The sequence below is a fragment of the Daphnia magna genome, linkage group LG2 (genome assembly GCF_020631705.1).
Source record: "Daphnia magna isolate NIES linkage group LG2, ASM2063170v1.1, whole genome shotgun sequence".
NCBI lineage: Eukaryota > Metazoa > Arthropoda > Branchiopoda > Diplostraca > Daphniidae > Daphnia > Daphnia magna.
The window spans coordinates 12,557,963-12,585,430 of NC_059183.1; the positions used below are offsets into that span (position 1 = coordinate 12,557,963).

Below are 27,468 nucleotides of genomic sequence, written 5' to 3' on the forward strand. Positions count from 1 at the left end.
TTTCTTTCAACATTTTTTTTTTTCAAGTCTTTTGTTTTATTTATATCTGTTTGAATGTATTTTATAACACGGCCAAACACTCGAACACGATCACACACACACACAGAGTGGGGAGGGTGGGGTTTCTCGCCATGATGATCAATAATCGGGAGCCATTGATTGCGTCTGATGACATTCGAAGGCGCTCGCAATAAAGAAATGAACAAACAAAATTAAAACCAGTTACTCGCACACACTCGTACTACAATAGCAAATCCATTTTCAGGAGGGGGCAAAAAAAAAAAAAAAAATAGAAAAGGGATAAGGGGCAAAAAATCCAACTATTGGTCGTAAGATGTAAATGAACACAACAACACAGCACTACCGATGATGATATAATAATAACAGAACACGACGCGACTCAACTTCGAAAATTCAAAACTCGTACTAAAAAGAACAAACAAACGAACAAAAAAAAAAAAAAAATACATAGAGCAGCACAACATTTTCTCATTTGGTTGAAATTACAAATGAACAAAAGAAATTCATTTTTTTTTTTGTTTTCTTTTTTTTTTACTCCCTCTCGTTTTGCTTTGTAATGACGATTACCACACTTGATGATTGTTGTCGTAATTTCGCATTTTTTTTTTTTGTTTTTTTTGGCAAAATTATTGACAGAAGGAAAAGAAGAGGGAGTTAGTAGAAAAAGAAAACACAATGATACAATATATATATATAAATGTATATCTAAGGATGGAGGGGAGGGATTTCATAGGCGGAGAAAAATTTTGTTTTCTTTATCGAGAAATGAAAGGCCATTTTTTGTTACGATTTTTTAAATTTTATACACGGGGAGGTGTGTGTGCGTAAATATATATTCCATATTCATATATATTTTGCGTATGGGCGGGAAATTTGAAAGGGAGAAGGACGGTGAGAGAGTAGAAACGGCACGCACATTTGATATCAATGTGGAGTGGGGGAGGGCGGGGGGTAGTGGGAGTGGACTTCTTTTGAGGCAACAGATGTTTTTCAAGACGAACTGAAAGATATGATCAAGTCATCAGCAAAAAAATAAACTGTTTTGGTTGGTGAATTCACATTGGCGTTGGCAACGTTGTCATCGGTGAAGAAAGATCTCAAGCACCCGCACAATTACAAGAGAAAACAAATGGATAGGGAACAGGACGAAGAAAAACAGGCACACGCTAAGCGCAAGTTGATAGAACTCGGCTTGAAATAATTATAACTAGAGCACGCACGCACACACACACCCTCCCCCATATTCTGTTGAAATTTCAGAAACGGGATCGACGAAGCCGCGCTTTTTTTCATGTCTGAATTTCCTTTTTTTTGTGTTTTTTTTTTGAATTTTTGAGCATTGTAATCACCACTGTCCTTTAACGCGACAATCGGGTGACGAGGAAAGAAAAAAAAAAAAGTACGAAAATATTTAGCAAAAATAGGACCACACCCAACTGCGAATACTCTCTCTCACTCTCTCTCACTCTCGTTCTCGAGTTGCGTTCTCCTCTCGGCAATAAGGTACTGGGCATCAATCAAAGTATCTCACATCACTTTTGTAATAATTAAAGACACAAAACAAGTCAGTCATTGCCAAAAATGTTTTTTTAAAAATGAATTGAAGAAAAAGTGGGAAAGAAAAAAGTTTTGGTTTGAACTGGGAAGAGACGCTCCTCAATCGGTGCACGTTATCATTACCGATGGCAAAAAAATTGAACCGATCGCAGATGACGGATGCATTTTTTTTTTTATCTAAAATGAAATTTCTGTTTTGGCCATAGTTTGTGTTTGATTTATGAAACAATTTTCGAAACGCCAATGCCCCATGAAAACAAAGAAAGAAAGAAACTACTCTTGGGGTATTTCGCTTGTTCAATCATTCATAATCGACATTTTTAAAAATATGTTTCTCTCGATAAGAACGAAAGAGAAACATAAAGCACGCAGCAGGATTGAACTTTTTGTCTTTGACAGAAAAAAATGTATATATATATATACATATCATAATAAAAAAAAAAATACGCACACATATTGATTTCTAACACAGCGCGGCCCTGGGCCAATAATATTTGACCAGTTTCACAAATAAAACCGCCACAGACAAAAAGAAAGAGACCTGCCTCATTTTTTCGATTGAACAATAATAATAAAGAAAAGAAAAAAAAATTGTCGGCCCGTTTTGTGGCTTCTCTTTTGATAGAAAAAGAAAATGGCCCACAACAAAAAAAATTAAAATCAAATTAATGATGAAAAAATAATAAATAAATAACGAGAAAAAAAAAAGATAGGGTCATAATGATAGCGTTACAACAAATAGCAAATGTGTGGAGGCACTTCTGATAACTAAAATAGCTCTTTCCAATGAGTACAACAATCAAATGCCATTTGCCGAGAGGCAAGAACAATTGGCGTGAATTGTCTGTTAGCAAAGTCAAATTGTTTCCCACGCATTTGAAAAAGAAAAAAAATAAAAGAAAAAAATCTCTTTCCAATTTCTTTTTGGTCTCTTCTTCACTTGTCTTTAATCAACGTTTTTTTTTTTTTTTTTTTTTTCTTTCTCACAACCATTTTTGTTTTTTTCCTCTTTTGTGCTGCCAATTAAGAAATGCCATCCCAGTGAGAGAGGGAAATATGAAAGAGTTAGAAAAAAAAAATAATAATTACACAGATTTCCTACAAGTTTTCTTTTTGCTTTTGAAGGGGGAAGGGGGAGCAAAAATGTGTCTCATATCCGCTTGTGCAGTGTCCCATTTTTCTTATGACATAATCTTCTAGTTCTACATATACTCTTAATTTGTCACTTTTTTTCTTTGTTTGTCTTCTCTCGCAATCTTTTCGCAGTCTTTCAGGCACTATCACTGATCACTTGTCCGAAAATTTAGGTACAGGATTAGAAGGGGGGAGGGTGTGTGGATAACTGTTGCGTCTTTTCAAACTTTTGAGGATCTTTGGCGCCATCGAAACATTGATTCAAAAGCAAATCCAAAATGTGCAAAAGTTTCTTTCATGACCAATGTGCACAGCGATGGCTGGAGCAAGACCCACAGAAATCGGGTTTTTAAAGTTGTGTTTCACTGAGAAATGCTGTAATTGTTTTTACTGACCCCACCCCCACCCCGCTCCATTTGCCCATCTAAAGGAAGATGAAAAAAAATATATATATAATAATAATAATAATAATATTATCGAAAAAGAATTGTTTCCTGACTTATATGTGTGCATGTGTGTGTGTGTGTGTGTTTGTGTTTCCGTCCGAGGGAGATGCACAACAAAGAGAGTCTGCGAGCGAGCGAGCGAGAGAGAGAGAGGGAAAAGAGTTTGCAAACAAAATGATTTCCCCGATCCATGGGTACTGGATGTTGAGTTTGGTTGTTGGGTTTGCTGGGCGATGTTTGTTTTCTCGCGTTTGTTTTGTTTTGTTTTGTCTGTTTTTTTTCTTTTCTTTTCTTTGGAGTCAATCTGTTTAAGATGCTCCCCAGCCTTCAGCGATTCGAGGTCTTTTGTGTAACGGCATCGAATCGTACTCTGAATGGCTATGATGACCTGGATCTGGCGATGACCCTATTTGAGGAAAAAAACAGAAACAAAAACAAAAAAAATGAATAAATTATTTCACATTTCATCATTACATAATGTCAAACTTGAATTTTCATGCCCTTTTCCGACAAAGTTGGAAAACTATTAAATTTCTTTTGTTTGTTTTTTTTTTTTTTTCTGATTAGAATACACGTTTGCCTTACATACCTGTTGGGGTGAGGTGACCAGACGGTGACAAATGATGATCCGATGACGATGAAGGACGCTGCATTAGACTCATACCGGTTGGCAGTGGCGCCATTGAAGGTCCCAATCCACTGCCCATACCTCCTCCCTTTAAGCGAAAAACAAAAATGGATTGAAGTGATTCTTTCTGGAAGAAAAGGATTACTGTAAAGGACAACTCATTTCCCCATAGAAGAATGAGGACGGAAAAAAATTTAAAAAAATAATAATAAATAATCCATTGAATTTTTTTTTTTTTTTCTTCACAAAACGATGTAATTACCTGAAGGATCATGGCTTCCCGAGGCGGGGATATAGGCTCACTTTTGATTTTGAGCGCCACCGGTGACGGTGACAGAGGCGCGCTGGGCGGGCGCTGAGAGCCCGTATTGGGCACTGCCAAATGGGACAAGGACCTAATGGAGAGGGGGAGGGGGAGGGGGAACCATAGAAAAATGCAAACAACAACAGTCAGTTAATCGGGCCTGATAAAAAACCAAAAAATCAATGGAGATATTGACGTTACCCTAAATGAAGATTGTTGGACAGGTGGCCGGTATGGTGAACTATACCGCCGGAAGAAGAGGAGGAGTTACTATTGCCGGAGCCTGTCGGCGGAGCGGCACCCCATCCGGAGTGAACGGCGTGCAAAGAGGTGAGTACCATGTCGGAAGGTAAATTGAAATCAGGTTGACCTTGAGCTCCTACACCACCGTGACCAGAATAACTGGATTGATACAATCCAGACAAACCAGCAGTCTGCAGTGGAACGACGGGCGTGTTCAAACTGCTGTTCCCTCCACCGCCTCCTCCACCTGACAACATTGCAATCAAAAATATTCAAATCCATCTTTGCTTTTTCTATTTTCGTCCACCGCTAATAACTCACTGATCAAAAATGCACGTACGGTATGAATGATGAAGAGTATCATTACCTCTATCGTGGCTAGATATGGCAAGTCCGGCTTGATTGCCAGGTATGGCTAGCCTCAAATTATGTCGCTGAGAGCCAGCAAGGTGTTGCTGTTGTTGCGGCGAGAGGGACCGGTTGGCCATCGAGCTGGAACTCCTGAGCGCCGACTGAGGTGGCGGCGGTGTAGGACTCTCCGGTATGGGAGAACTGGCCGGTTGGCTAGAGCCGTAGCCATTGTTGCTGCCACCAACGTCCAGCATCCCTGAAGAAGACGACGGCCGCGGACTGACACTCGAATGGCCGCCCACCATTTGCGGGCTGGCGTGTAACATGGAGCCAGGGTCTCCGTAAGGTCCGGGATTGACGGGCACCGAGACGGGCATCGTATAGCCGCCACTCTTTACGGAAAAATAAAGTTCATTTATTTATTTATTTATTTTTTAAATATTATTTTGGGGCTTTACTCTCTGGGCGCCGTTGAGGTGTTGATTGCGTTGCATCATCATTTGAAATTCTTCGTCAATTTTGTTGTATTTAGCCTCGGTCCTAGGCGTCAGAGTGTAATCGGTGGCGTCGACATCCTCACCGGGACTGTCGGGACTACAACCGCCGTTCTTGTGCTCTTTCTTGTTCAATGCCTGATGCGAGTCAGCCGCGAGAACAAAACAACATCATTAATAATTACGACTTTTTAAAAGAAAAACGAATCAATCAAACGACGTTCAATCGAAAAATCAAACGGGCCACAAATGACAGTTTTGCCGTGCACTCGTGCAGATTCTTTCTACTTTTGACTGAAATTATTCTTTGTTAGTACTGAACGAACGCACGATGTTTGTTTGTTTTGCTTTGTTTTGTTTTTGAACAAGAAATAAAACTAGAAATAAAAGGTAAGGGAGGCACTGAGAAATGGTCACACCTCTACAATGTCGTTGTTAGTTCTCGACTCATGCGGCTCGTTATATTCGGTGTATTTGAGCAGCACTTTGTCCATGTCTGTGGAGGCGTACTGGAACAGCTTGTTGGAGCTGCTGAAGATGATCAAAGCGATCTCGCAGTCGCACAGCACCGACAGCTCGTAGGCTTTCTTCATCAGACCGAACTTGCGCTTGGTGAATGTCACCTGCATACGGCACACACGCACGCACGGGTGTAGTGAGTAAGGGGAGGAGGAGGGCAGCAACCGAGGTTGGATGCAAATTGCAAACACATGCAAAATAAAACAGAAAATAAACGACAATGTCAGACAAACAAAGAAAAAAAGAACAAGGTTATGATAATTGCTGTTTAGCATTTTCAAAAACATAATTGGCAAAATCCAAGTCGGCTCCTACGATATGAAAACTGGTTCACTCGAGCACGTAGTAGTAATAGTAGTATTAGTAGTAGTAGTAGTAAAGAAAGAGATTAGATAGTCAAGATTCCATGTGGCAGTCGATTGCGCAATCGTTTTTTTTCGGAGACGCTTGGGCGTAAACGAGATCACGACATGTGCACTATCGAAACCCGTCGTCATGCCAGTGTGCTGATTGTGTTTTGGTTTTCTAACCTCGATGATATTCTTATTGGTCAACGATTCGTGAGGCTCGTTGTACTCGGTGTACTTGAGCAACACCTTGTCCATGTCAGTCGACGCGTACTGGTAGAGCCTGTTGGAACTGCTGAAGATGATCAGCGCAATCTCGCAGTCGCACAGCACCGACAATTCGTAGGCTTTCTTCATGACGCCAAATTTGCGCTTATTGAACGTCACCTTCAATTTTTGTATTTGCAATTTTTTTAGAATTTTTCGCCCCATTTTTTTTTTTTTATACAGGAAAAGAAATGTTGAAACAAAAATCAAACAAAGATAAAAGACGATCATAAAATATAAAAAAAAGCAGCTGCCTGTTTACATCAGGTATACAAGTAGCCACTAATCGGCCTAGTCGGTTGCTAACCGATTCGCTATAGACCCAAACAACATATCCCTTCTGCTTGCACTAGTTGAATGACAAGTCGAGCTCAATTGGATCCCACCCCCCGCAGCTTCGAAAACTAGAGACACGAGGCAAGTTGAGCAAAAATGGAATAAAAATAAATAAATAATAATAATAATAAAGAAATACTGTTTTGGTAACGGTAGCGCGATCGATAACGTCAATGACTGGTGAGTGAGACAGAGAGAGAGAAGGACGAAAAGATACGAAGCATAAAGATAAGATTACATCGTGACTAAATCTTAGCCCTCGTCTCCTCCCCTTTTTTCGCCATCCCACGAGGGTCTTTTGTCAAGGTATTCTTACAAATTTACGTCTCCCCCCCTCCACAATATTCCTTCCCTTTTACGGGAAACGTCTCAAGTTGCACGGACGTTCAAAAACAAAACTAAAGAGAAGCACGGAAATCTATCCGGATCATAGTAGAAAAGGCCCAGAATAAACGGGCCAAAATTCATCTTAACATCCGTGTCAGATCCTTATAAACCTCTCTCCTTCCTCCACCTTACCTCCCACCGCCACCCCCCCCCCTTTCAACAGGAGGAGGGACGGTAAAAAAAAAAGAAATAATTTCCCTTTCAGTATCAGATTTCCAATGAAAATCAGAAAAGAAGTTGACCTTCACTCCCTCCCTACCGACAACAATCGAATAAAAATTCAAATCAATTTAATAAAAGTTGTGCAGATTTTCGTCTTGGTCCTCCTTGGCCCCCGTTACTATGGCAACGCCGAAATCCCGATAAAGAAATCGGCCAATTTCTCGGGAAACTTTCGTACGTCACAATTCTTTTCCCTTTTCTTCGCCATCTCCAATCTTTTTCGCCCTTTCTGCGTATTATACGGAAGCAAACAACACATTGTGCCCCGACCGTACACACACACACACACACACACACACACACACACCGGGAGGGACGGGAATGAGCGACAAATCGATTGTCGCTATGGTGACGTTCCAAGTTGGCGCACCTGGAGTGTGTCTCTCTTCAGGCTGCCGATCGCGCGCTCCAAAGTTTTTCACGTTCCCATAAGACGTTTCTTATCCAACCAAATAGAATAACACATTTTTGTTTTTCTCTCTCTCCTTTACTTTCCGCTCTTCATTTGTTACTTGAATCTTTCGTCGGCACGTCAATTCACAACCCCCCCGTCCATTTTTTTTTCTTAGAAAAAACTGCTCGTCGTGTCTCTTTCGACACCTTCCGTCGCCCGCAGCTCGGCGCACAAACGTCAAACATTTATAAGCACTTGATTCAATCGTTAATTGTCTTTGGAAAAAACAAAAAAAAAAAAAAATTGGCAAAATCAAAAAGAAAATGTGCGTGCGTACCTGTCGGTTTCGTTCGTCGGTGATGCGCGAAATTTGAATTTTTTTCCGTCCCATGTTGCTGTTGTTGCTGCTGTTGCTGTTGATGGTGGTGGTGCCGCTGATGCCAAACTCAGCTCCGCCGCCGCCCGCGCCTCCGCCGACCCTTCTTCTCCGTCTTTCGGACACTTCCAAAATGTGATGTCACTCGTTCAGAGTGAAATTCTTCTTGTTTTAATTTTTTTGTTTTTTGTTTGTTTGTTTTCTTTTATCCTCTTCCCCTCGTACTCCACCAGATGATTTCACTACAATTGATCAACGATGCCCCTCCACTTTTGTCCATTAATTTTTATAGTGGAGGAATTACGGTGTGCAAGGTGGTGACGTGTCTGGAAGAAGGATGAACAATGACAACAATCTGTCGTCACCGCAAAAAAATAAAAATAAAATAAAAAGATCCACTGCTGCTGCTTGGCTTTTGCGTCTCGTCGGAATTACTACGTAATTTTATTGTTTGTTTTTTTCCGCTATTGTTTTTTTTTTTGCTTCTCGTTGGATCTCCTTTTTTTTGTGGGTTGCTCCCCCAAAAAAAGAGGCGATAGTCAAAACAAAACAAAAAAAAAAAGGTCCCCCCTTTTTTGCGCTGCTTAGCCGACGACAATCATTGGCACTGTTTGGGGAGAAAGAAACAAATAAAAACAAGAAAAATGCATAAATGAATCAGAATTTGGAAAAAAAAAAGAAAACAACAAATGTAAATACAGGTTATTTAAATATTCAACACTCGAGCACAGCGGTGCTGCTACTGTTTGAAACACAATGTGTTAACGCTTTCCGTCCCAAGCTGGCACGTCTTGCCGTCCTAACTAGTATAGTCGACCACAATTTTATTCAGGTGTAAATAGCGTCTTATTCTACGCCCACTTTGTTCTTGTCTACAACTCGAAAAAAAAAAAAAAAGAAAAAACAGGAATTTTCTCGTCTATGCACGTGAGTTTTTTTTTTTTGTTTTTTTCCGTGTGAATCGACTCTCGCGACGTCATTTTGCGCTCCGTTACGAACCGTTTTCTTTTATTTCTTTTCTTGCCGCTTCATTTTCTTGAAAAAAAAACTTTGTCTTCCGTTTGCTCATGCCCTCCTTTTTTTTAATTATTATTATTTTCTCGTCGTTTTAAAAAAGAAAAAAAAACAAATTATTTAAAGAAAGGTTCGCCCTTTCAGTGCCCCCCTCCTTTTGAACTTGCAATGTCCCAACATGATTGGCCAATATTGCCGCCAACGTGTAACGCAGTAGCGGCTCGTCTTCGTCGGCCAGTGCGTGTGTGTGTGCAAAACCGCAAACCACCCGAAATAGTTGCCCCTATATTTATATGTAGTCGTACATGTACACGGACCGGTTACCCAACAACAACACCGCCATTCACGTTCGTACAAACTCACTAGCTTTTTTTTCTTTTCAAAAAGGAATTTCACCGTATGTGTATGCGTGTCGCATTTAGAAATGCCGAAAATGAACGCACACATACACACTGAAGCATATATATATATATATATATACACACACACACACACAAACACACACACACACAGGTAGGTAGGTAGCCTCAGCAGTAGGTAGCCGCAGCAGTAGGTACACGCACCGTTGTAGTTGGAGTCGAAGGAGGGCGGTGGGGGGTAGGTGGGCAGATTCTTCGCGGTGGATAGCCACACACGCGCGCACATGTACGCACACACACAGACACACACACACACACAGAGAGAGAGAGAGAGACGTATACAATTTTAGGGGGGTTCCTTCTTGTTTAGTGTGTGGCGGGTGTTAGACGTAGCAGAGTCGAAGTGGAAAAAGGAGTCGGAAAAAAAACGGAGAGCAAAATCGCCGAGAGCACGCGACGCACCAGACGGCTCAAAATAGAGGCGCAACGGCGACTGGGCTTAAAAATAGCCGGCGACGCACTGAGGACCCCTGAAACAAGAACACACGGCCAAAAGCCACGGGCCCAAGCCAAAGCAAGCCAAAAAGCACAGGGAGGAGGAAGAGGAGGTGGAGGAGGAGGAGGGAGGAAAAGGAGGAGGACTTGGGCCGGGGTAGGTGAACATACACACACACACACACACAAAAATCAGAAGAAAAAAGAGGGAAAAAAAAGGGACAAACTCTTGCCATTCTATATACTGAGAGGATATGGGGGGGAAACGGGAGGGGACGAAAGGCCGAAACGCATTCGGGACCGATACCGTCACAAAACCCCCCCACATCCAACCCCTTTTTTTGACTCGGGCGACGCTACCGGCGCTCACCTGCTATTGGTTCGCTTCGTGCCTCTGACGACACGCAAGGGGGAGGAGCTTTCTCGGCCTCCACCGCCACAGAGCAACGTAAGTACAGTATCCGTCAACGAACAGAGAGGATACCGCGTCTTTTTCTTTTTCTTTTTTTCTTTCTTCCCCAGACCAGTTCCGTACCCAACATCACCACCACCCCCTCCTCCTACTTTAACCCCACCCAGTGAAAAAAAAAAAAAAATTAAAAAAACAAGCATAAAAGATTCTAATAAATTAGCTGTTGTACACACACAATAAAGACAATGCGCATATATTTAGTCACTTGCAATTTCTCTTTCGATTCAATTGCAATGAAATTTTAAGATCAATCAGACGCCAACAACGTAATTGGGGCGGCTATTTCGTGCGAACGAGTGCGCGCTTTTACGCGCTAATTTACATGACATTACGAAACTCTCGCTAGTCAAATGAATGAGAGACGGACAAATGGCCAAGGACGGTCTATCTCTCTATGTCTTAACGTCTATTTAATTTCAACATCTTGTTTGATTGTTTTATTTTGTTTTCAAATGAAAATAAAAAATAAATAAATTTGAATTAAAAACCAATCAAAGACAGGTGAATAAAAAAATAATTATTAGAAAAAAAGGGAGGGGGGCCTTGATCGAAGACCAAACGTGGAGGAGACACTTAATTTTCATCTGTCGTCCCGAAATTCAATTACGATACGCGCTGCTCTACTGGAAAATGAGCACGAGTTTGCAACAGATTGCCGTCATCGATTGAAATAAGAAAAGGAAAAAAAAAAAAATTAAAATGTAAAAATTAAATCACACGTCTATGCAAAACAAAACCCTATCGGTATTCAAAAGTCAGGCTGGGAGATCCCAGTGCGGTTGCTTGGTTTGATAACAACGTCATCAATCTCTTTCGTTTTGTAATACTACGCGGTTGGGGTTTTTTTTTAAGGAAAAAAAAAAACAAAAAAACTTGATGCTGTATACGGTAGCTAAACTGTCTGAACAAAATTCAATGTTGGCCTCGATGGGGGGGACCTTCATGTGTCTCCCACGTCGATCCGTCTCTCCTTTACCCCCCCTCGGAGGATGTAATGAAGAATCAGACTTCTTCCTTGTTCGTGTATCTTTACAAAACGGAGAGCTGCAAAAAATAAAAAGGAAAAAAAAAACAACAATGCCAATCGGTTGGGTTGTTGATCACAAAAAGAGAGGGGAGGGGGACTTGCGGTACACTGTGTAAGACAAACAGAGGCGGGATTGCGCGAACGTGATCCGGCTGCTCTTTTTGCGCTACGTGTTTAAACTTGTTGCGGCCATCGAACCATGCGATCCTATTTGCTCTCTAGCAGACAAATCTGTTTTCTATTTAACCAATGCAGTTTGATTTTTTTTTTTTATATACATACAATCGAAATGTCAATAGATATACGCGTACACACAATAAAAGTTGGGATCATCTAGTTTGCAATGTTGTCCTTCGTCTTGTCCGCACAATGGCTGAGGTTCACGTTACACATACAAATATATATATTTCTTTGTGTGTGTGTGTGTGTGTGTGTGGAGTTGTCAGGTTGAAGAATGTTATCAAGTCGATTGAATCATATACCATAACAGCGAGCAAACGTTAGACAGGTGTATCGTGCCTGTTACATCGTTTCTATATCGGGCCCGACTATTGTTTAGACTATTATAATAATACACACACGAATATAGACACGCAACGTGTACATGTGTATATAAGTATTTATTTCTGGCAAACTTCTTCTTTCCCGAAATACTTTGGCAAAAATCAAAAAATAAAAACTCTGTCGTCTTTCTTATTTTTGGGTTTTAGGATATTTTTTTTTTTTTTCTTTGCCCGTCTTCTTCACTTTTTCAGCCCGCCCTCAACAAACTCGGCGTCTGTGTCCGGTGTCATGTCTGTGCTCAAACACTCGTCTAACTAAAATCTAGCAAACCGCCAACCAAACTCGATCGAAAAAGCCGTCCATGTTAACGAACCAAGTTTTTTGTGGCTTGTTGTCAAATCATTTTTCCCACCCCCCTCCCTCGTAAAACATGTTGTGCTAATATTTTCTTTCATCATTTTTTTTTTTTTTTTTATAATTTTTTTGTTTCTTAGATCGTGCTCAAACAAGTTATTGGCGAAAAATGTCTTGATTCTGTCAAGTTTGATCAAGAAATGAAAAGAAGGAAACAATCCAAGTTAGACGCATCTCGTGTTACAAGTGTTGCGCGTCTCACGCGGATTAGCATAAATTGGGACCAGAAGGCGCCGGCACAGTTTGAAAAGAGTGACCGTCTTCATGCTCGATGTGATGCTCATCTCAACTTATAAAAAGCAAAACGACAACGAAGACGACAGCAAGAAAAAGGAGGAAAATGATGGCAAAACGGAAGTCGTGTCGAGAGCGTGTCCGGTCGTCGCCGGGAGCTCAACATCCTCCCCTCTCAACCGTCTCTGGCAGGAGCAGCAGGTGCAGGACCAATCAACTTGACGTTAAGCAAAGAAACACAAGAAGGCCCGGCACTGTTGCTCCCTTTTCTTTTCTTTTTTTGCTACAGAAAAGTCCAGGAGGATGTAAGGAAATGGGGGGGACGGAATACGAATGGAAAGGAGATGCGACGCAGCCGGTAAACAAAACACATACAAAATTAAAAGGATCCGCTTTTTAAATTTAATTCCTCCAAACGGAAAATAATAATAATAATTTCGTCATCTGGTCGGCATGAAAGCCTCTCGAGTTATTTGAATAGAGGCGTCGCTATTTTGCATAAGATCGTTGTGCTTCCCAATCTTTCCTACTCTAAAAGGATAACATTATGCGCTTTAATTAAATAACATCACGTTGAATTATGGAAGATAAAGAGGCTGATGCGTCATGAGAGAACTTCCGGGTTTCGTAAATGATTGCGACACAACACAAGCCGATGCTGATGATGTGCGCTGTTGTTGGGACGGCTGAACCAAAAAGAAAAAAAAAAAAAAATTCCAAAATGAGCTCTTCTCACTCCTGCCCCTCCTGCACATTTGGGTGTCTGTAATGAAACATCGACGTTGGCGTCGTCGGTCCCGCGTGAATACACACACACGGACAAGCGGCGGCCCATTTTCTTCAATATCTGCCGGCTGGGTTGAGAGAGAACGAACGTTAAAGTCCCGGGCCAGGAGCTCTGGCCGGTCTCAAAGGCTATTTCTGGAACTCGATGTGTGGTGATGTTCCGGTCGCGTGTTCCAGGAGAGACTCGAAACCTTTTTTTTTTTTTCTTGTTTTATTTACTCCTTCTTTTCCCCTTTCTCTTTCTCGACTGCAAAACGTTCAACACTTCGTCCTTTCTTAACCCTTATTTTTTTTATATTTTTTGTTCACCAGGTTTGAAAAACTTGGGTCAGTGAAGAAAACAAAGCGGGAAAAAAAAAAAGAGAATCTTCATCATCTCCCCCCTCGTGACTAGACTGTTGCGCTGCCTCCCGAACTCTCGAAACGAGAATTTTAAATGGACTCTTTCATCTCACAGATAACCAAGTGCCAAGGAAGCACGGGCCGTTTGGTTTCAACCGAACGCGAGGAGGAGAGGAACATACCAAAGGGCCAAATTTTTTTCGAAAAAAACAAAAACAAAAATAAAATAAAATACAAAAACAAAAAAAAGGAAATAAAAAATGAAGATATTCACTTTCGGTGCCTCGCATTCAAATTGTTTAACTCCCCACAACGATAACAACAAGAGGTCGCGCTATTTAAACAACGAACATCGAATACTCCAATTAAAATTGGATCCATTTCACATTGAATAAAAACTGATTTAAAAAGAAAAAGAAAAAAACAGTAACCCATGGCAACGTGCCCAAGAAAGTAAGCCCTCCCCGGTCCCATATGCAATAGAAAATTAGTCAACAGGGATGAAAATATTTAAAACAAAAAAACAAAAACAAAATAGGGCGCCAGTGGAGGGCATCACAAGCATCGCAGCCAACGGGCTGGCGTCATATTTTGCCTTTAACCTACGCGCTTCTTCTTTCTTCTCCACCTCCCCCGAACACATCTTCTAGAAGAAGAGACTTTGTTTTGTTTTGTTTTTTTGGGGAGGGGGCAGGGTACCCGGTGTCAAACAGCCAGCAGCCGGGGCAATGGGGGAGGTGGACGTCGTCATTTCCACAAACCCTCCCCAGCTGAGAGAGAGAGAGCCTGTCCCGGGTTCGTTCGCCACCGCACCGATCCTCCTCTCCAAGGTTTGCGGGGGATTTAAAAAAAAAAAAAAAAAAATCCTTCCTCCCCCCTGACTGCTAGACGTTGTACTACTAGTGCGTACGTGGTGTGATGCCAAGACGCGGGCGCGCTGCCTGTCCAAATATGGAAGCGATGCCTTGGCGTCGTGGGGCGTCTTCTTCTCCCCCTTGTTCCACTCACACAGCGCCGAGCAACAGGCAACATATCACTCCCCTTCTCCTTTTGGCTGTCGCGTTTCCCTCTTTCCTAACCTTTTCAAAGTGCGTGTGACCCAAACCTACGAAAAGGCAGCGAAATAAAAAATTAAAAGAAGCAGCGGCAGCAGCTGAGCTTCTCAATTTGCAGGTGAGTGCGGGAGTCGTGGTGATGTCGCCCCGACGTGAAACAAAATAGGCAAACAACCCACCCTACCCCCCCTCTCCCTCAAAAAAGAAATATGTAATTGACATTTTCAAGGAGCTCTATACGATAAGGAAAAAGGGAAGCACGTCAAAAGGTTGTCATTTTTATTCCCCCGCCTGCCGACTCGATTACTCAATGACGACGACCGAACAAGCAACGAAGAAAGAACAAGAAGAAAAAAATCAAACGAGATTACAATCCATAGTTACCGTTGCACACATCCTCGGGATGTGCAACCGTCTTGGTAAACATTTAAAAAATATTTAAAAAAATAAACAACTAACAAACCGAACAGACGACGAAGAAAAATGGGGGCGAAAGGATCGTTTCAAGGATCCGCCGTTTCGCTTGTTTAAAATATTTTTTTTTTTTTTCCTTTTCTTAACTCAACCGAGACGAAGCCAGTCAAGAAAAAAGGAACGGGCGTACAGCAACCGAGACCAACCCAATTAACAGAGAAATCCCGATTTGTGTTTTTTTTTTTTGTTTCTTCTGACTAAACTTTTGTCATCCTAAAAGGAAAATGATTTACGTAAATCTTTTCTGTGAAAAGCACAACACGTTGATGCGAATAAAACAAAAAAACAAAACAAAAAATGGAATCTTAATAAAAGTAGGATGTCGTTTTGTTGAATTGAATTTTTGTTTCGGCTTACTGGTAAAAGGATTTTTTTTTTTTTTTGAAGACGAAGGTTAAAAATAGAACTGCGGCGAGAAGGGGGGATTGAAGACAGAGACGTAGCCAAAACACATTCAATATACTCTACGGATGACTGTTGACTAATCAACTGAAAGACTCGATCTCTTAATTATCGGGAAAATTCGTGGTCGGGGCAGGAATCAAAATGATAGACACGAATGAAAAAAAACAAAAAAAACATTAAATTTCTCCTTCTCTTTTGTTAAAACAACAATGGGAGCGTGAGAAGATGAAAGAAAAACACCAAAATGGAAGGTGTGTGTGTCTGCCAGCGCGTTGGACGTGAAATCAGTCCGCATCATTACGTATCCTATTGAATACTGGTAATGACTTGAAATGGAAAAAAAGGAAAAAATGATAACCCATCGTCTATATCCCAAAGAGCCCGTCAAACAAGTTAACGCATACACGTTTCTTTTACAACATTTAGGCTACCGATAGAAGAACAAAACAAAAAAAAGAAACGGTGCGTGAAAAAATCCCGTTAGATCAGACGTCGTCTTCTTAGCGCCCGACCAGTTTGGCCACATTCGAAATGATTCATCCTCTACTTGCGAATACGTGAAACATCCCAATCAAAGCAACACCCTTTGTTTTTGTTTGTTAAATGGCACACAAAAGAGGTAAAATGGTAATTTTTTTTTTTTCAGTCTCTATGGCGCAGGGGAACAGTTGGCACGCGTCCGTGACGAAAGATGTGCGTCTAGGAGCACGTGGTCTAAAGAAAAGGGGGAACCTTAAAGAAGAACTGCTGCTCTGTATACATACGCTGGCAAGCAGATGGACTTGAAAAAGAGCGAGTCGGGGCGTCAATTGACGAACAAGCAAAGCGATTTTTCTCTTATTTCTTCCCTCCGTCCGATTTCCAGTCGGCGAAGAACAGAAAACAAAACAAAAACGCCAGCAGTATGTTCATCGATAAGTTTTTTTTTGACTTACTTACTAGCAACGCACTCACTCTCGGCCTTTTTTTTATATTTTTGTTCGTGTAAATACAACAACACACGCATATGCTTCCTGCAGTTTTAAAAGACTCACACCAGAAAAGAAAAGGAGAAAAATACTCAACAATTCTTTAAGTTTGACTCGATTTTATTAATCAAGTTCACTGATGATGGGACGGAAAGATGTGAATTTCCAAACGGGCAGGTCAGACATCAGTGCCGCGTTCCGGATATAATCAGATCTAGGAGGAGGAGAAAAAGAAAGAAAGAAAGAAAGGCAACAAGGCCACACACGAGAACAATGTGTTGTTTGCCGAACGTAACGAAGAGAGGTGAGAGTCTTGTGGCAACGCGCAAACGTCAACTTCGCATCAGACAAGAGAGGCCATCGATTGGCACCTTTTTTTTCTTTTCTTTTTCTATGTTCAACGTGCATTCTGCCGTTTAAAAAGAGAAAGAGAACAACTCCTTATTCAATGTTTGATCGAAAACCTACGTCAATCCCTTCTCATCAAGTTTTCAAGGACAGCGGTGCGCATTATGTTGCACCGTTACGGCGCCCTACCCCGCGTGCGTAGACTCCAATACAAGGGACGGAGTGTGTGTGTGTGTTATCGACTCGATTGATCGGAATGGAAGCGCGTGTCTTCTCCGTATATGCGCAACTGTCTCGTTCATTATACACAAGCAAAACAAAACGAAAATAGGAAGAAGACGCAGACATCACCGGTGACGTGCTTTAACGTTCACCGTGTGGATTTTCGGCAGCGGGTGGAGGCACTCTGAGCCTCGATATCCGAACAATTTCATTCCGTTTCTCTTAGTCGATGTAACACATTTTATGCGCGGCCTAAATGGAAAAAGGGATGCGATGCCACTTTGATCAATTTGCCCCCAACTCCTGGAATTCTTCCTCATTTGCACTCTGCACTTTCCCCTTTTGCATTTTTTTTGTTGTTGTTTTAAATCCTACCCCTTGATGCAATGCATAGGAAAGCTCTTACGCAATGGCTGGAAGGGGCTGATTGTCATTTCGCTCTAACACTTGTATCAGCTTGAATGGATTGAAACTGTTCGTCTTTGAAACATTCACGCGTTTCGCGTACACGACGAACGCAAAACAGAAATGACTTGTTAGGGATTTGGGTGGGCGTGAGACTAGCACGTACACAACTTAATAAAAAAAAAACGGTGTGGATAAAAAATAAAATAAAAAATTTAAGATTCTCGATAGAGTAAAAAGCGGTCTAGTAGCCAGGCCATGAGTAATTGGGAAGTCCATCTCTCCATGACGACGCTAAATCAGTCAACTGCTCCCCCCAACTTGGACCTCTTCTCCTCCTCCTGTTCCATTTTAACGACAGTCTATATAACACGGACGTTAAGACTCCCGCATTTCAACCCACGGGTCCATTTTTTTTTTTTACCCCACTCTGCATGTTTTTTTTTTTGTTTTGTTTAATGAAACGCGAGTAGAGGAAACTTGTGCGTGTTGATGAAATGCCCTCGCCAAGACGACACAGGGAAAGTGTACGAAAGGTGGGCGTGTCTAATATTCAACGTAAGCTCACTACTTAAGTGCGCCGCGAACTCTCATCTTCTTACCTCGCCATCTTTTTTTAATATGGCATCATCAAAAACAAGGCTGTCATTCGTGCGCTGTCTTTTTTGCATCTACGTGTCACCTTGGACGCTGATCGAACGCTTCCCCTCCCCCCCCCCCAAAAAAAAAGGCGACATACATATACACACGCATCATGTCGTACGACTCCGCACTATATAAATGCGTCATAGAGAGTCAAGTGCGGAGTGAAAGCCGCAAATACCAAGGGTTATTTCCATGATGAGTTTTTTTTTTGAAAAATGAGAAGTTCGGTATATGTGAAATGACGTCACGGCGGTTTATCCCGGACACGACACCGCGTTCAGATAATGATATCGTCAAATTCAATTAAAATCAAAATCATAAAATATTTTTTTTTTTTTTTTTTTTAAGAATTCAATGAGCCGGGGGAAAAAAAAAGGGGGGGGGGAGAGTGGAATGAACCGATGAAAATGAGATTGTGCACGTTGTGGGAAGGAGGGAAATCCTTTTCTCAACGTCGCGCTAGCAGACGCCATTTCCTCCTGAGAAAACACAAACACGACACGGGACCCCTTCAGTTGTTGCTTCTCCTCTTCCCCCCCGAAAGAAGACAACTCCCCTTTTTTTTTCCCCTCCTCCTTGCAAAGGGAGTATTACAGTCTAGTAAGTTAGTTAGTTAGTTAGTCAGGGGTATCCTGAGAGAAAAAAAAAAAAAAAAAGGAAAAAAAAATGTTTAATGTTCCAAACGCGCAGGATTTTTTTCTTCCCTCCTCCGCCCGTGGAACCGGATGTGAGGGATGTGAGACCCGAGGTCTCGCTTCGTGAAGACCATATGGACCAACAGTTTCCTCCTCTTCCATCCCCTCGTCCCCCTCTTTTCCGATTCCCTTCCCTTTTCCAAGTGAAAAAGAAACTCTCTCTCTCTCTCTCTCTCTGCGGGAGGAGAGACTGGAACATCTTCGTCAGCCTACCTTCTATCCCCTTGCGACTGGTATGTGTGTACGTCTAAACTGTGCGGAATGGAAGAAAAAAGAAAAAAAAAAAACAAAAACACGTAGCTTCTTTTCGATTGCATTGATGGGTATTATCTGAACGATAGGAACAAACGGCTGTCTGGCTTTACTGGCGGTGTGTGGCGTGTGCGCCGAGCGCTTAATGGCCGAACGAGAGTGGAATGTCTATTGAGAGAGCACTTGGCTCGTTACGGTGATAACCTAACAGATCCACCCCTCGCCATCCACCGGCAACCATCTTTTTTAACCTCACGGTCAAAGTAACAAACACAGACACGATAGTTTAAACGCGGCGGCCGAGTACAAAAAGAAGAAGCTTCTTGTTCTCGGCCGTGTTTGCTACAAGTGAAAACACAAAAACTTAAGCCTTTTTTTTTGGGGGAGGAGGACGGCCGGATAACGACGGATGTTGTTGTTTTTGCTATTACGCACACACAAAAAAAACGGGATAAAGAGAAGAACAAGAAGGGGGAGAGAATAACACATGTTTCCCATCATGCAGCACTCGTGGTGTTCGAAAACTAACCAGAAAATTATTTAAAAAATAAAAAATGAAAATGTGAACACACGTTGCGAACGTACACTTGACAACGTTACCGAACCAAAGTAAAGTGTATAACGATTTCCCAGAGTTCATCAATTGATACATTCCCGAACAGGGAAAGATGGAGGTTGGGAGTGGGATGACGTCAACCCCCCCCCCACCCCCCCAAAAAAAAATAAAAAATAAACGCGAGAGCAACCGATCAATTCCCGGTCGCTGTTTCCAAGGATAGGGAGATAAGAGTCTATATATAAATACATAAAGGCAATATAAATCTGGTTATGATCTCTGTCACTTTCACTTCAATGACATAAAGAGAGAAGGGATGGCACGGTGGGAATCAATACTCGTGATTTTGTTTTTTTTTTCTCTCTCTTTCTTTCTTTTACTGATTTTTTTGGTGCCTTTGACACGTTCCTTTATTCCCGTTTACTGTTCCAAGCACATTATTTCCTTTCTTTGCCTGACTTCATTGAACTCATTTGATCAAAAAAGGGGGAAAAAAAGAACAGTGCCATTTCAACCGGTTCACCAGGTGATTGACAAGCGACAACGTCATCTTTCCAGTTGCATTTCAAATTTAGGAACTTTTAAAAACGAAAACAATGGCGGAGCGAGTGCGTAAAGCGAGTTGGAAAAATGCAATCAAGATGATTTCGTCTGACTAAGAGAGGGAGGGGGAAGGGGGGGGCTTCATTTATTCACGGATCCGTTTGATTAGCGCGAGAAAAGAAAATGTCGTCACCGTATCAACATGACGGCAGCCACCCCAAACAACCTGCCGCCGCAAAGGTGGAAAACCAGCTTTGCTAATTCACGCATTTTTTTTTCTTTTGGCCGTCTTGATTGGTCACAAATCACACAACAAAAGAAACACATTAATAGACTGATGGAAACCAGTCGAGTAAATCATTGCGTTTACAAAAAAAAAGAGAAAGAGAAAAGACCTTACGGTTGCCTTGACAACGGCTTCATTCCTGTATATCTAGAGGCAAACGTTTGTCTAATAAGACCGCCTGCCCTTGCCTTTCACTACTTGTACCACTCGATTCAGCTCGACAACAGGATAAATCAAGACTGTATGCTAAACAGTATTATTCAAGGCACACAGACAGAAAACAACCAACAAAAAAGTCCAGCAGACAATTGGCTCATTCTTTTAGAACAGTCACGATTCAGAATTGAATTCCGAATGTAAACCTTAGATGACTTGCCACTTCAACTGCCCCCGATTTCGTCATCAAAAACTTTGTGGGAATGCATAACGTCATACGAGATAACACGTAAGAGAGGGAAGATTTGTTTAGATCATAGAGGGCCTCTTTCTTCTATTTTTTGTGCAGATCATTTAAAAACAAGATAGTACAAGAAGGGGCACATCAGCAAAAAGATTTCTTTATTTTTTTTTCCCCATTTGCTGGATGACACAAAGTTCACGGCCCCTTTTCTTTTCTTTTTTTTTCTGGCTTAGTTTTACCATCAAGTTCAACTAAAGTCAAAGGCCAGCAGATGGAAATGGAGCGTGACTGGCCGACACAATCCTCGCAGATACATTGGCACGTACAAACACGTGACCCGATAGACAGGCCAAGCAAATAACAAAAAAGAAAAAGGCGAAAATACGAGCCTAAAAATTGACAAGGACCGAACAAGATAAGGATGTCGACAACAGCCCCCCCCCCCCACCGATCGTGATTCCATTGGCAGTAGCAGCGTTTTGTATTTCGTTTTCCCAGTTTGAACTGATATTACTACGTCACTGCATAGATAACCATCTGGATAACACGCTCTTATTGGTTTTTGTTTCTGTTGTTTTATTAACCTTAGCCCCCCCTTATCACAGCCATATTTTACGAGGCATAGGCGAATCATTTCGAAAGCGATTCAAACGCCATCTAGTAAACAATTTTTAAATAGTCCTCTAGGCGACCGTTAGATGGCGAAACTCTTAAACATACTGATTTCACGCGCACAATTTCGCCAGCTCAATTCTTTTTTTTTTTCTTTTTCTTCCCCTGTCCAACTTAGTTTTGGCTGGTTCAAATTGCCAACGTCAAAGGAAATATGCAAATCGACCGTACGTTGCCGACCACCTCTTCCATCTTCATCTTCATGGCCTTCTCTGAGAGAAGGAGACTAGTAAAGATCGTGGCCATCAGATCGACGTCAGCATCGAATAAAAGAGAAAAAGGAAGCCCTTAACAAAGAAATAAGAAAAAAGGAAAAAAAAAAAAAACCTTGGCAAACTGTTGGGGAGGGATGGTATGATCTGAACGATCAACCCACGTATGACGTCATTCGCCCTTCGCAACGGTGGCGGTAGTCTCGCACCGATACGCCTGGACAGCTCTCTCTCTCTCTCTCTCTCTCCTTACTGTTTTCTTTCCCGCCGGTTTCACGCGGTTTTGACCTTGCGTTTTCACGAACATTTGTACGTCGAATTAAAAAAAATCAAAGATTTCTTCTTTCTTCCCACAGTTTACTAGCGCCCGTACTCGACGCACTAGCGACTGAGCGATTTATTGTTACGACATTTAGAAAGATACAGAAGAGAGATGTCATAAAAACAAATATCTATCCATCTCTGACGAAGAAGAAGAAAACGAAGAAGAAGAAGAAGAAAACCTGCTGCATTTATGCTGCCTTTAACTTTCTTGCTGTGTTGGCTGCCGACACAGTTCAACGTCCCTTCGACCGTTCGTCGGGACCGAAAGCGGAGAACCTAGTTGGTGCGTGTTGTTGTTCTTTGATAATCAGTAGCGGACCAAGAGGGCGCGAGTAAAAAACCCGAAGAGAAAAAAAAATATAATAATAATAAAATAAATTGAAACACAAAATTAGTGAAAAAAGAACTCCTCAGTCAGCTACTTAGCTCTCACTCTCTCCCTCTTCTGACGGGCTAAACAACAACACAGAGAGAGAGGCTTCCTCCTGTTGCCTGTGGGCAAAAACGACGTAACACAGCTGCTGGACTTTTTTTCCTTTTTCTTTTCTTTCTAGACACACGAACCTGATTGACAAGTTTCGTGTTGCGGACATTGTGTAGATCGTGAGACAAAAAAAAAAAATTAACGCATTTTCGCCAAACAAAAAATAGAATACACAATCTATTTCACGTGGCTAGAAGAAGAGAAAAAAAAAACCTGTACTCATCTAGTACCTCACATGCATTATCTTTTTTTATATAAAAAAAAAAAAAAGAAAAAGCTGTGGCAAATGGCATTTTTCTTTTCCCCTTTTTATTTTACATTGTGTACGTTTCCAAATAACCTGACAAGGGTCGGACAAACTAAAGGTATAAATCGACCAAGTAAAGAATGGCAAAGGCCCTTAAAAAGAGACAAGACCTTTTTTTTTTTTTTTTTTTCCTTTTTCCCTCTCTGGATCTCAACCAGCCACACATCTAGACTTATCTCGATTGCAATCAAGCGAATAACCTCTCTCTCTTTTTCTCTCTCTCTCTCTCTCTTCGCATCTCTCTCTCTCTCTCCGACATGGAATTTTATAATAGAAGGAAAGAGAGAAAAAAAAAGTAGATGTGTGCCCCCCCGACCATTATCTATCCGAATACAGTGAAAGAGAGAGAGAGAGAGAAAAGAACTCACTGTGGCCACTATTGCATTCCGAAAAGCTTTTCGGTTTTTTTTTCACTAAACAGCAATAGAGGAAAGAAAAAGATAAAACTGGTTAGATTCGTTTTTCTTTTCCCCCCAGCACCCACCTTGTTTCTCTTTTGTTTCTATTCTGATCAGTTTTAATGAGCCAAAGTAATACTCGTCTAGTAGTATGGCAACAATCGACTAATGAGGGCATCAAAACAACTTAAAAACAAAAAAAAGAGAATTCTCTTTGGTTTGGTTTTCGAGGGTGAAAAAAATATTAGAAAACCAGGGCTAGCTGGTTCAGGTTTTTTTGTTTTGTTTTTACTTCATTTGCGAGCTGAAGCCATCACTCATTCGTTAGAACAATGTCAAGTAACGTTGGGAACAGCAAAAACCAAATATTTCCACCGGTAGACAAAAACATTTACGTGTTTCATAAAATGTCGGAGAAAAAAAAACAAAACAAAAACGTGAGAACCAAAAATCTGTTTCATTAATTAACGCGACCCACCGTAAATGAAAACTGGACAGGCCATGTAAATTATCTTTAAACCCATTTAATGATTATGACTTTATATGCACACGATGGAGAGGGGGTGGGGTGGCCTTTCTGATAAGGAATTGATCCTTTTATCAAAATCAAATGTCACTAAGTATGTCTAAAAGTTGGTTTTTTTCCCGACGTGGTGCAACCCAAGTCTCACAATCACACGGAATCACAACCTCCGCCCCCTTGAAAAATAACAAGAAAAACAAAACAAAAAAAAAATAATTTTTTTTTTGTAGAGATTATCTACACACTACACCGTTTCAGCCAATTAGACGCCACAAGAGACGACCGAAGCAGCAAACAAACGCGGCCACACACGCACTAACACTAACGTATTGTTTCTATCGAGTCGTTAAAACAAACAAAACAAAAAACGATCAAACCGAAAGTAGTTACGGAACTTGTCGCTTATTCCCTGGACATGCCTCATTCCCAGAGAAGTAAAAAAAAATTAATAATATAAACATCAAATAGTCAAAGAGAAAAAAGGCAGAACGACATTTGAAAACGACACACAGTTGCCCAGCAACCGAAATTGTCCGTGCGTTGCAGTGCCATTCCAAAGGTCCACCGCTAAATGACAAGCCCTCCCCTCCATCCATCGAAAAACACCTTGTCATATCGAAAGAAAAATAAAAGGTGATTACGTCTGTAATCATCTTATTACAGACATTCTTCTCTACTCCATAGCTCTACGTACACACACACACACACATCCCGATAACCTAACAAAGGAAACCAAGGTTGCGCGTGAGCAACAAACGAGGGAAAACAAACGTTTTATGGGTATTCACTTGATTTCTTTCCCCTACCGGCGACGAAAGAAAAACAAAACCGCAACGACATAACGGCTGAGAAATACGAAATTCATTCGACCGATTATTTGTTTAATGTTTTATCGAGCTAGGGAAGAATGAGGAAGGAAAGAGGGTCATCGGGTATAATAATAATAGCCATGTGGGTATTCTACTCTACACGCCATTGACTGTAGAATTCTACCAACGAGAAAGAGGGGCTCGTGCGGGAAATTCAATTTTCTTTGAATTCAAACAGAAATTAAACGATAAAAAAAAATGGCGCCAGCTATTAAGGGGGAAAAAAAGAACGATCAAGTCAGAAGGGAGGCGCCATTGTACCTGGCCATTATACAGGTTACTGGGAGGAACGTGACAGTTGGGCCAAGCACTTTAAATCACTCGCACGGATACGCGGTGAAACAGAGACGAAGATGCAGCACCAACGATCGACAAACACAAATTATCGATTTCTTTCCTATAGAGAGAAACACATACACACACACACACAGTCAGGGCGGCTTCTTTCAGTCCCTTTTTGAAATCAAGAGAGACGCGTTACATGGTTGCGCAAAAAACAAAACAAAAACTCTCTCTCAGGTTATCAACGGAAGAAATGGCGACATTTTTGTTCTTTTTTTCTCTGCTAAACTCGTAGAATTCGACCCTTTTTTTCTTCTTCTTCTTCCCTTTGGGTGTGTGTGTGTGCTTTTTTGTTCTCTGGCAGAACAAGAAAACCAGCCAACTGAATCGTTTCGTTTTATCAAGTGTAGACGGCCATGACGCTAAAACACAGAGAGTCCATCAGTGTGTCGTGGCCAATGACTTGAGTCTTGCAGTTTTGTTTTTATTTTCGACTAATTTGTTATTTACAAGTACGTTACTGTGCACTAGCCAATGTACACACCGATGAGAGACACAGTTCTCTCTTTCGGTTTGAAAAAATAAAATAAAATTAGACGAAAACTCATTCTAACAATAGGTTCAAATTGTTCAACCGTAACACTATAATCCTTTACAAAATTAAACGGGGATCCAAATTTTATTTTTACTCGAAAAAAAAGATGTTTATCAGTTCCGTGGATATTCCTTACAGGTTTATTTCCTTGCCATATTATAAATTGTAGGTGTGCGCATTGTTGAGGAGATGTGAAAGAGGGGTACTGGGCCAACTAAAAAAAAAAGTGGGGGGTTCAATTGAACGGAAAAGATGGGAAAAATTCTTTTACAAAACCATCATCCCCCCCGTACCCTTTCAATACATAAAAAGAAACTCGCATAAATAGTAACCCTTTCCGTCCCCCTACTTACTCTCAGCCCTTACACCTCCTTCTTTTTTCGGAAGACCAAAGTTAAAAACAACTTTTTTTTTGGGATGTGCAAAAAAACAGACCCCGTAGGGTAGAGAACCGCCATATTTTTTCCGAAAAAAAAAATTCAATAATAGATGCTTATTTATTTTTGTGAAGAAATGTGGAGGGGGTGGAGGGAATAAGAAAGGGTGTGGGTTTTTTTGTGTGTGTCAAAATGAAATGGAAAGTTCATATAACACCGAGTTCAAGGTCGTTTGAATAACTCACCTACCCCCCCACCTTTTGCATATTCATTTTTCCGCGAAATGTATTTTTAAAAAATGCTTCTTTTCCGAAATAATTCAACCCTGTGCACTGTAAGGCAACTCATTACCGATTGCTCCATGTCTCCTACGATATTCCCCAAAGGAATCAAAAGTGCAACTGGATTGATTTGCTATTGAAATGAAAAAAGGAGTAAGGAATAATTTTTTTTTTTTGCCTTCTGCCTGAAAATTTTGCTGATGGCTCTGGCCACTCGAGGAAGGGGGGTGGGTCATTAGCATATCGATTACCAATGGTGTATGTATGTGAGGATCCCCCGTTTCAGCAAGTTCAAACTGCAATTGCAACACAAGAAGAAGAGCTTTTCTTTTCGCCCGGGGGCTTTAGACTTTCGAATACAAGAAACACACACACTCACACACACACACACACACACAGGCAATGCACGTCTTTCTTGACAATGTCCGGCGAACACGATTCACGCTCCACAATATTGTCGGTACCGTACCTCGTCACCCCGGCAACTGCCGTACAATCCCGAATGACTTAACAACAAAGTCAAGGTCGACCAGAAATTGTAGTTTGTCAGACAAATGAAAAGATTCCCAGACATGTTAGTTTTGTTGGCTTTATAATCATCTTTCCATCTTGGGAGACGATCGAAATTAAAAGTGGCCTAACCGGATTAACAATACTAGCCTTGATTCGTTAACATTTTGAGAGAGAGAGAGACACACACACAAACTCATGAGTTTAACATGTGCTTCCCAGCCTTTAAAAAGAAAACCAAATACTTTATACGCGCACACACACACCTGCTGGTTTATCCGATGAACAATAACGACTTGCGTGAGATTTAGCCATCCTCAATAAAAATCAACGTCCCAAAAGATTGGGAAAATGCTGAGTGTGTGCTGGTCAACGGACCAACTTGTGATTCTCTTTCACGTTACACCTCGATACTCTCGTGCAAATATACAATTCGACTTCGTGAATGAACGAAAAGTAAAAAACACTTACCTTATTCGACAGACGACTGTGACACAACACGCACTCCAAAGTGTTGGGGGTAACAAAAAAACAAACAAAAGTAAACAGCACTGTGTGTGTACGTTGTTTCGTACGATTAACCACAGCCCCGAATGGACACTGGAGAAATGTGCACGCACAACCCTCTTCTCAGATCCCTCTACAACAAGTGCCAGAGACGTCCATTACGGACCACTATCTGGGTGCCGCGGTGGCGCTACTATCGT

The 27,468-nt window shown here is 41.3% G+C and overlaps 1 protein-coding gene and 1 long non-coding RNA gene across 7 annotated transcripts; one reads left to right on the forward strand and one right to left on the reverse strand.

The window, feature by feature from the left end:
• Positions 1-27,423, reverse strand: LOC116917348 (myocyte-specific enhancer factor 2). Of its 4 annotated transcripts, none has more exons than XM_032922790.2 (9): positions 27,233-27,423; positions 7,988-8,633; positions 6,228-6,431; positions 5,143-5,316; positions 4,701-5,076; positions 4,292-4,580; positions 4,049-4,181; positions 3,748-3,874; positions 1-3,564 (listed from the first exon to the last, which is right to left on the reverse strand). In XM_032922790.2, exons 2-9 carry the CDS (start codon positions 8,039-8,041, stop codon positions 3,467-3,469), a joined length of 1,455 nt encoding a protein of 484 aa, XP_032778681.1. In that variant the 5' UTR covers positions 8,042-8,633; positions 27,233-27,423; the 3' UTR covers positions 1-3,466. The 4 variants fall into 4 exon arrangements, with proteins under 4 accessions (XP_032778681.1, XP_032778677.1, XP_032778678.1 ...); XM_032922786.2 differs by lacking the exon at positions 6,228-6,431 and adding an exon at positions 5,598-5,801 and having other exon boundaries at positions 27,233-27,421; XM_032922787.2 differs by lacking the exons at positions 6,228-6,431; positions 27,233-27,423 and adding exons at positions 5,598-5,801; positions 9,604-9,884.
• Positions 10,061-16,614, forward strand: LOC116917359. Of its 3 annotated transcripts, none has more exons than XR_004391107.2 (4): positions 10,061-10,342; positions 12,392-12,903; positions 13,644-14,846; positions 16,254-16,614. It is a non-coding gene; the product is annotated as an uncharacterized LOC116917359 (long non-coding RNA). The 3 variants fall into 3 exon arrangements; XR_006643485.1 differs by lacking the exon at positions 10,061-10,342 and having other exon boundaries at positions 12,118-12,746; positions 12,835-12,903; XR_006643484.1 differs by lacking the exon at positions 10,061-10,342 and having other exon boundaries at positions 12,118-12,903.
• Positions 27,424-27,468: the final 45 nt, after the last annotated feature.

What these genes read in the sequence shown, in the direction of transcription:
- LOC116917348 (XM_032922790.2), bottom strand. Translation starts at nt 8,041, where the DNA reads ATGGGACGGAAAAAAATTCAAATTTCGCGCATCACCGACGAACGAAAC. An exon ending in TCCAACAATCTTCATTTAGG is followed by an intron (nt 4,182 to 4,291) that starts GTAACGTCAATA and finishes CCTCTCCATTAG; the next exon opens with GTCCTTGTCCCATTTGGCAG. An exon ending in TGGTCACCTCACCCCAACAG is followed by an intron (nt 3,565 to 3,747) that starts GTATGTAAGGCA and finishes TTCCTCAAATAG; the next exon opens with GGTCATCGCCAGATCCAGGT.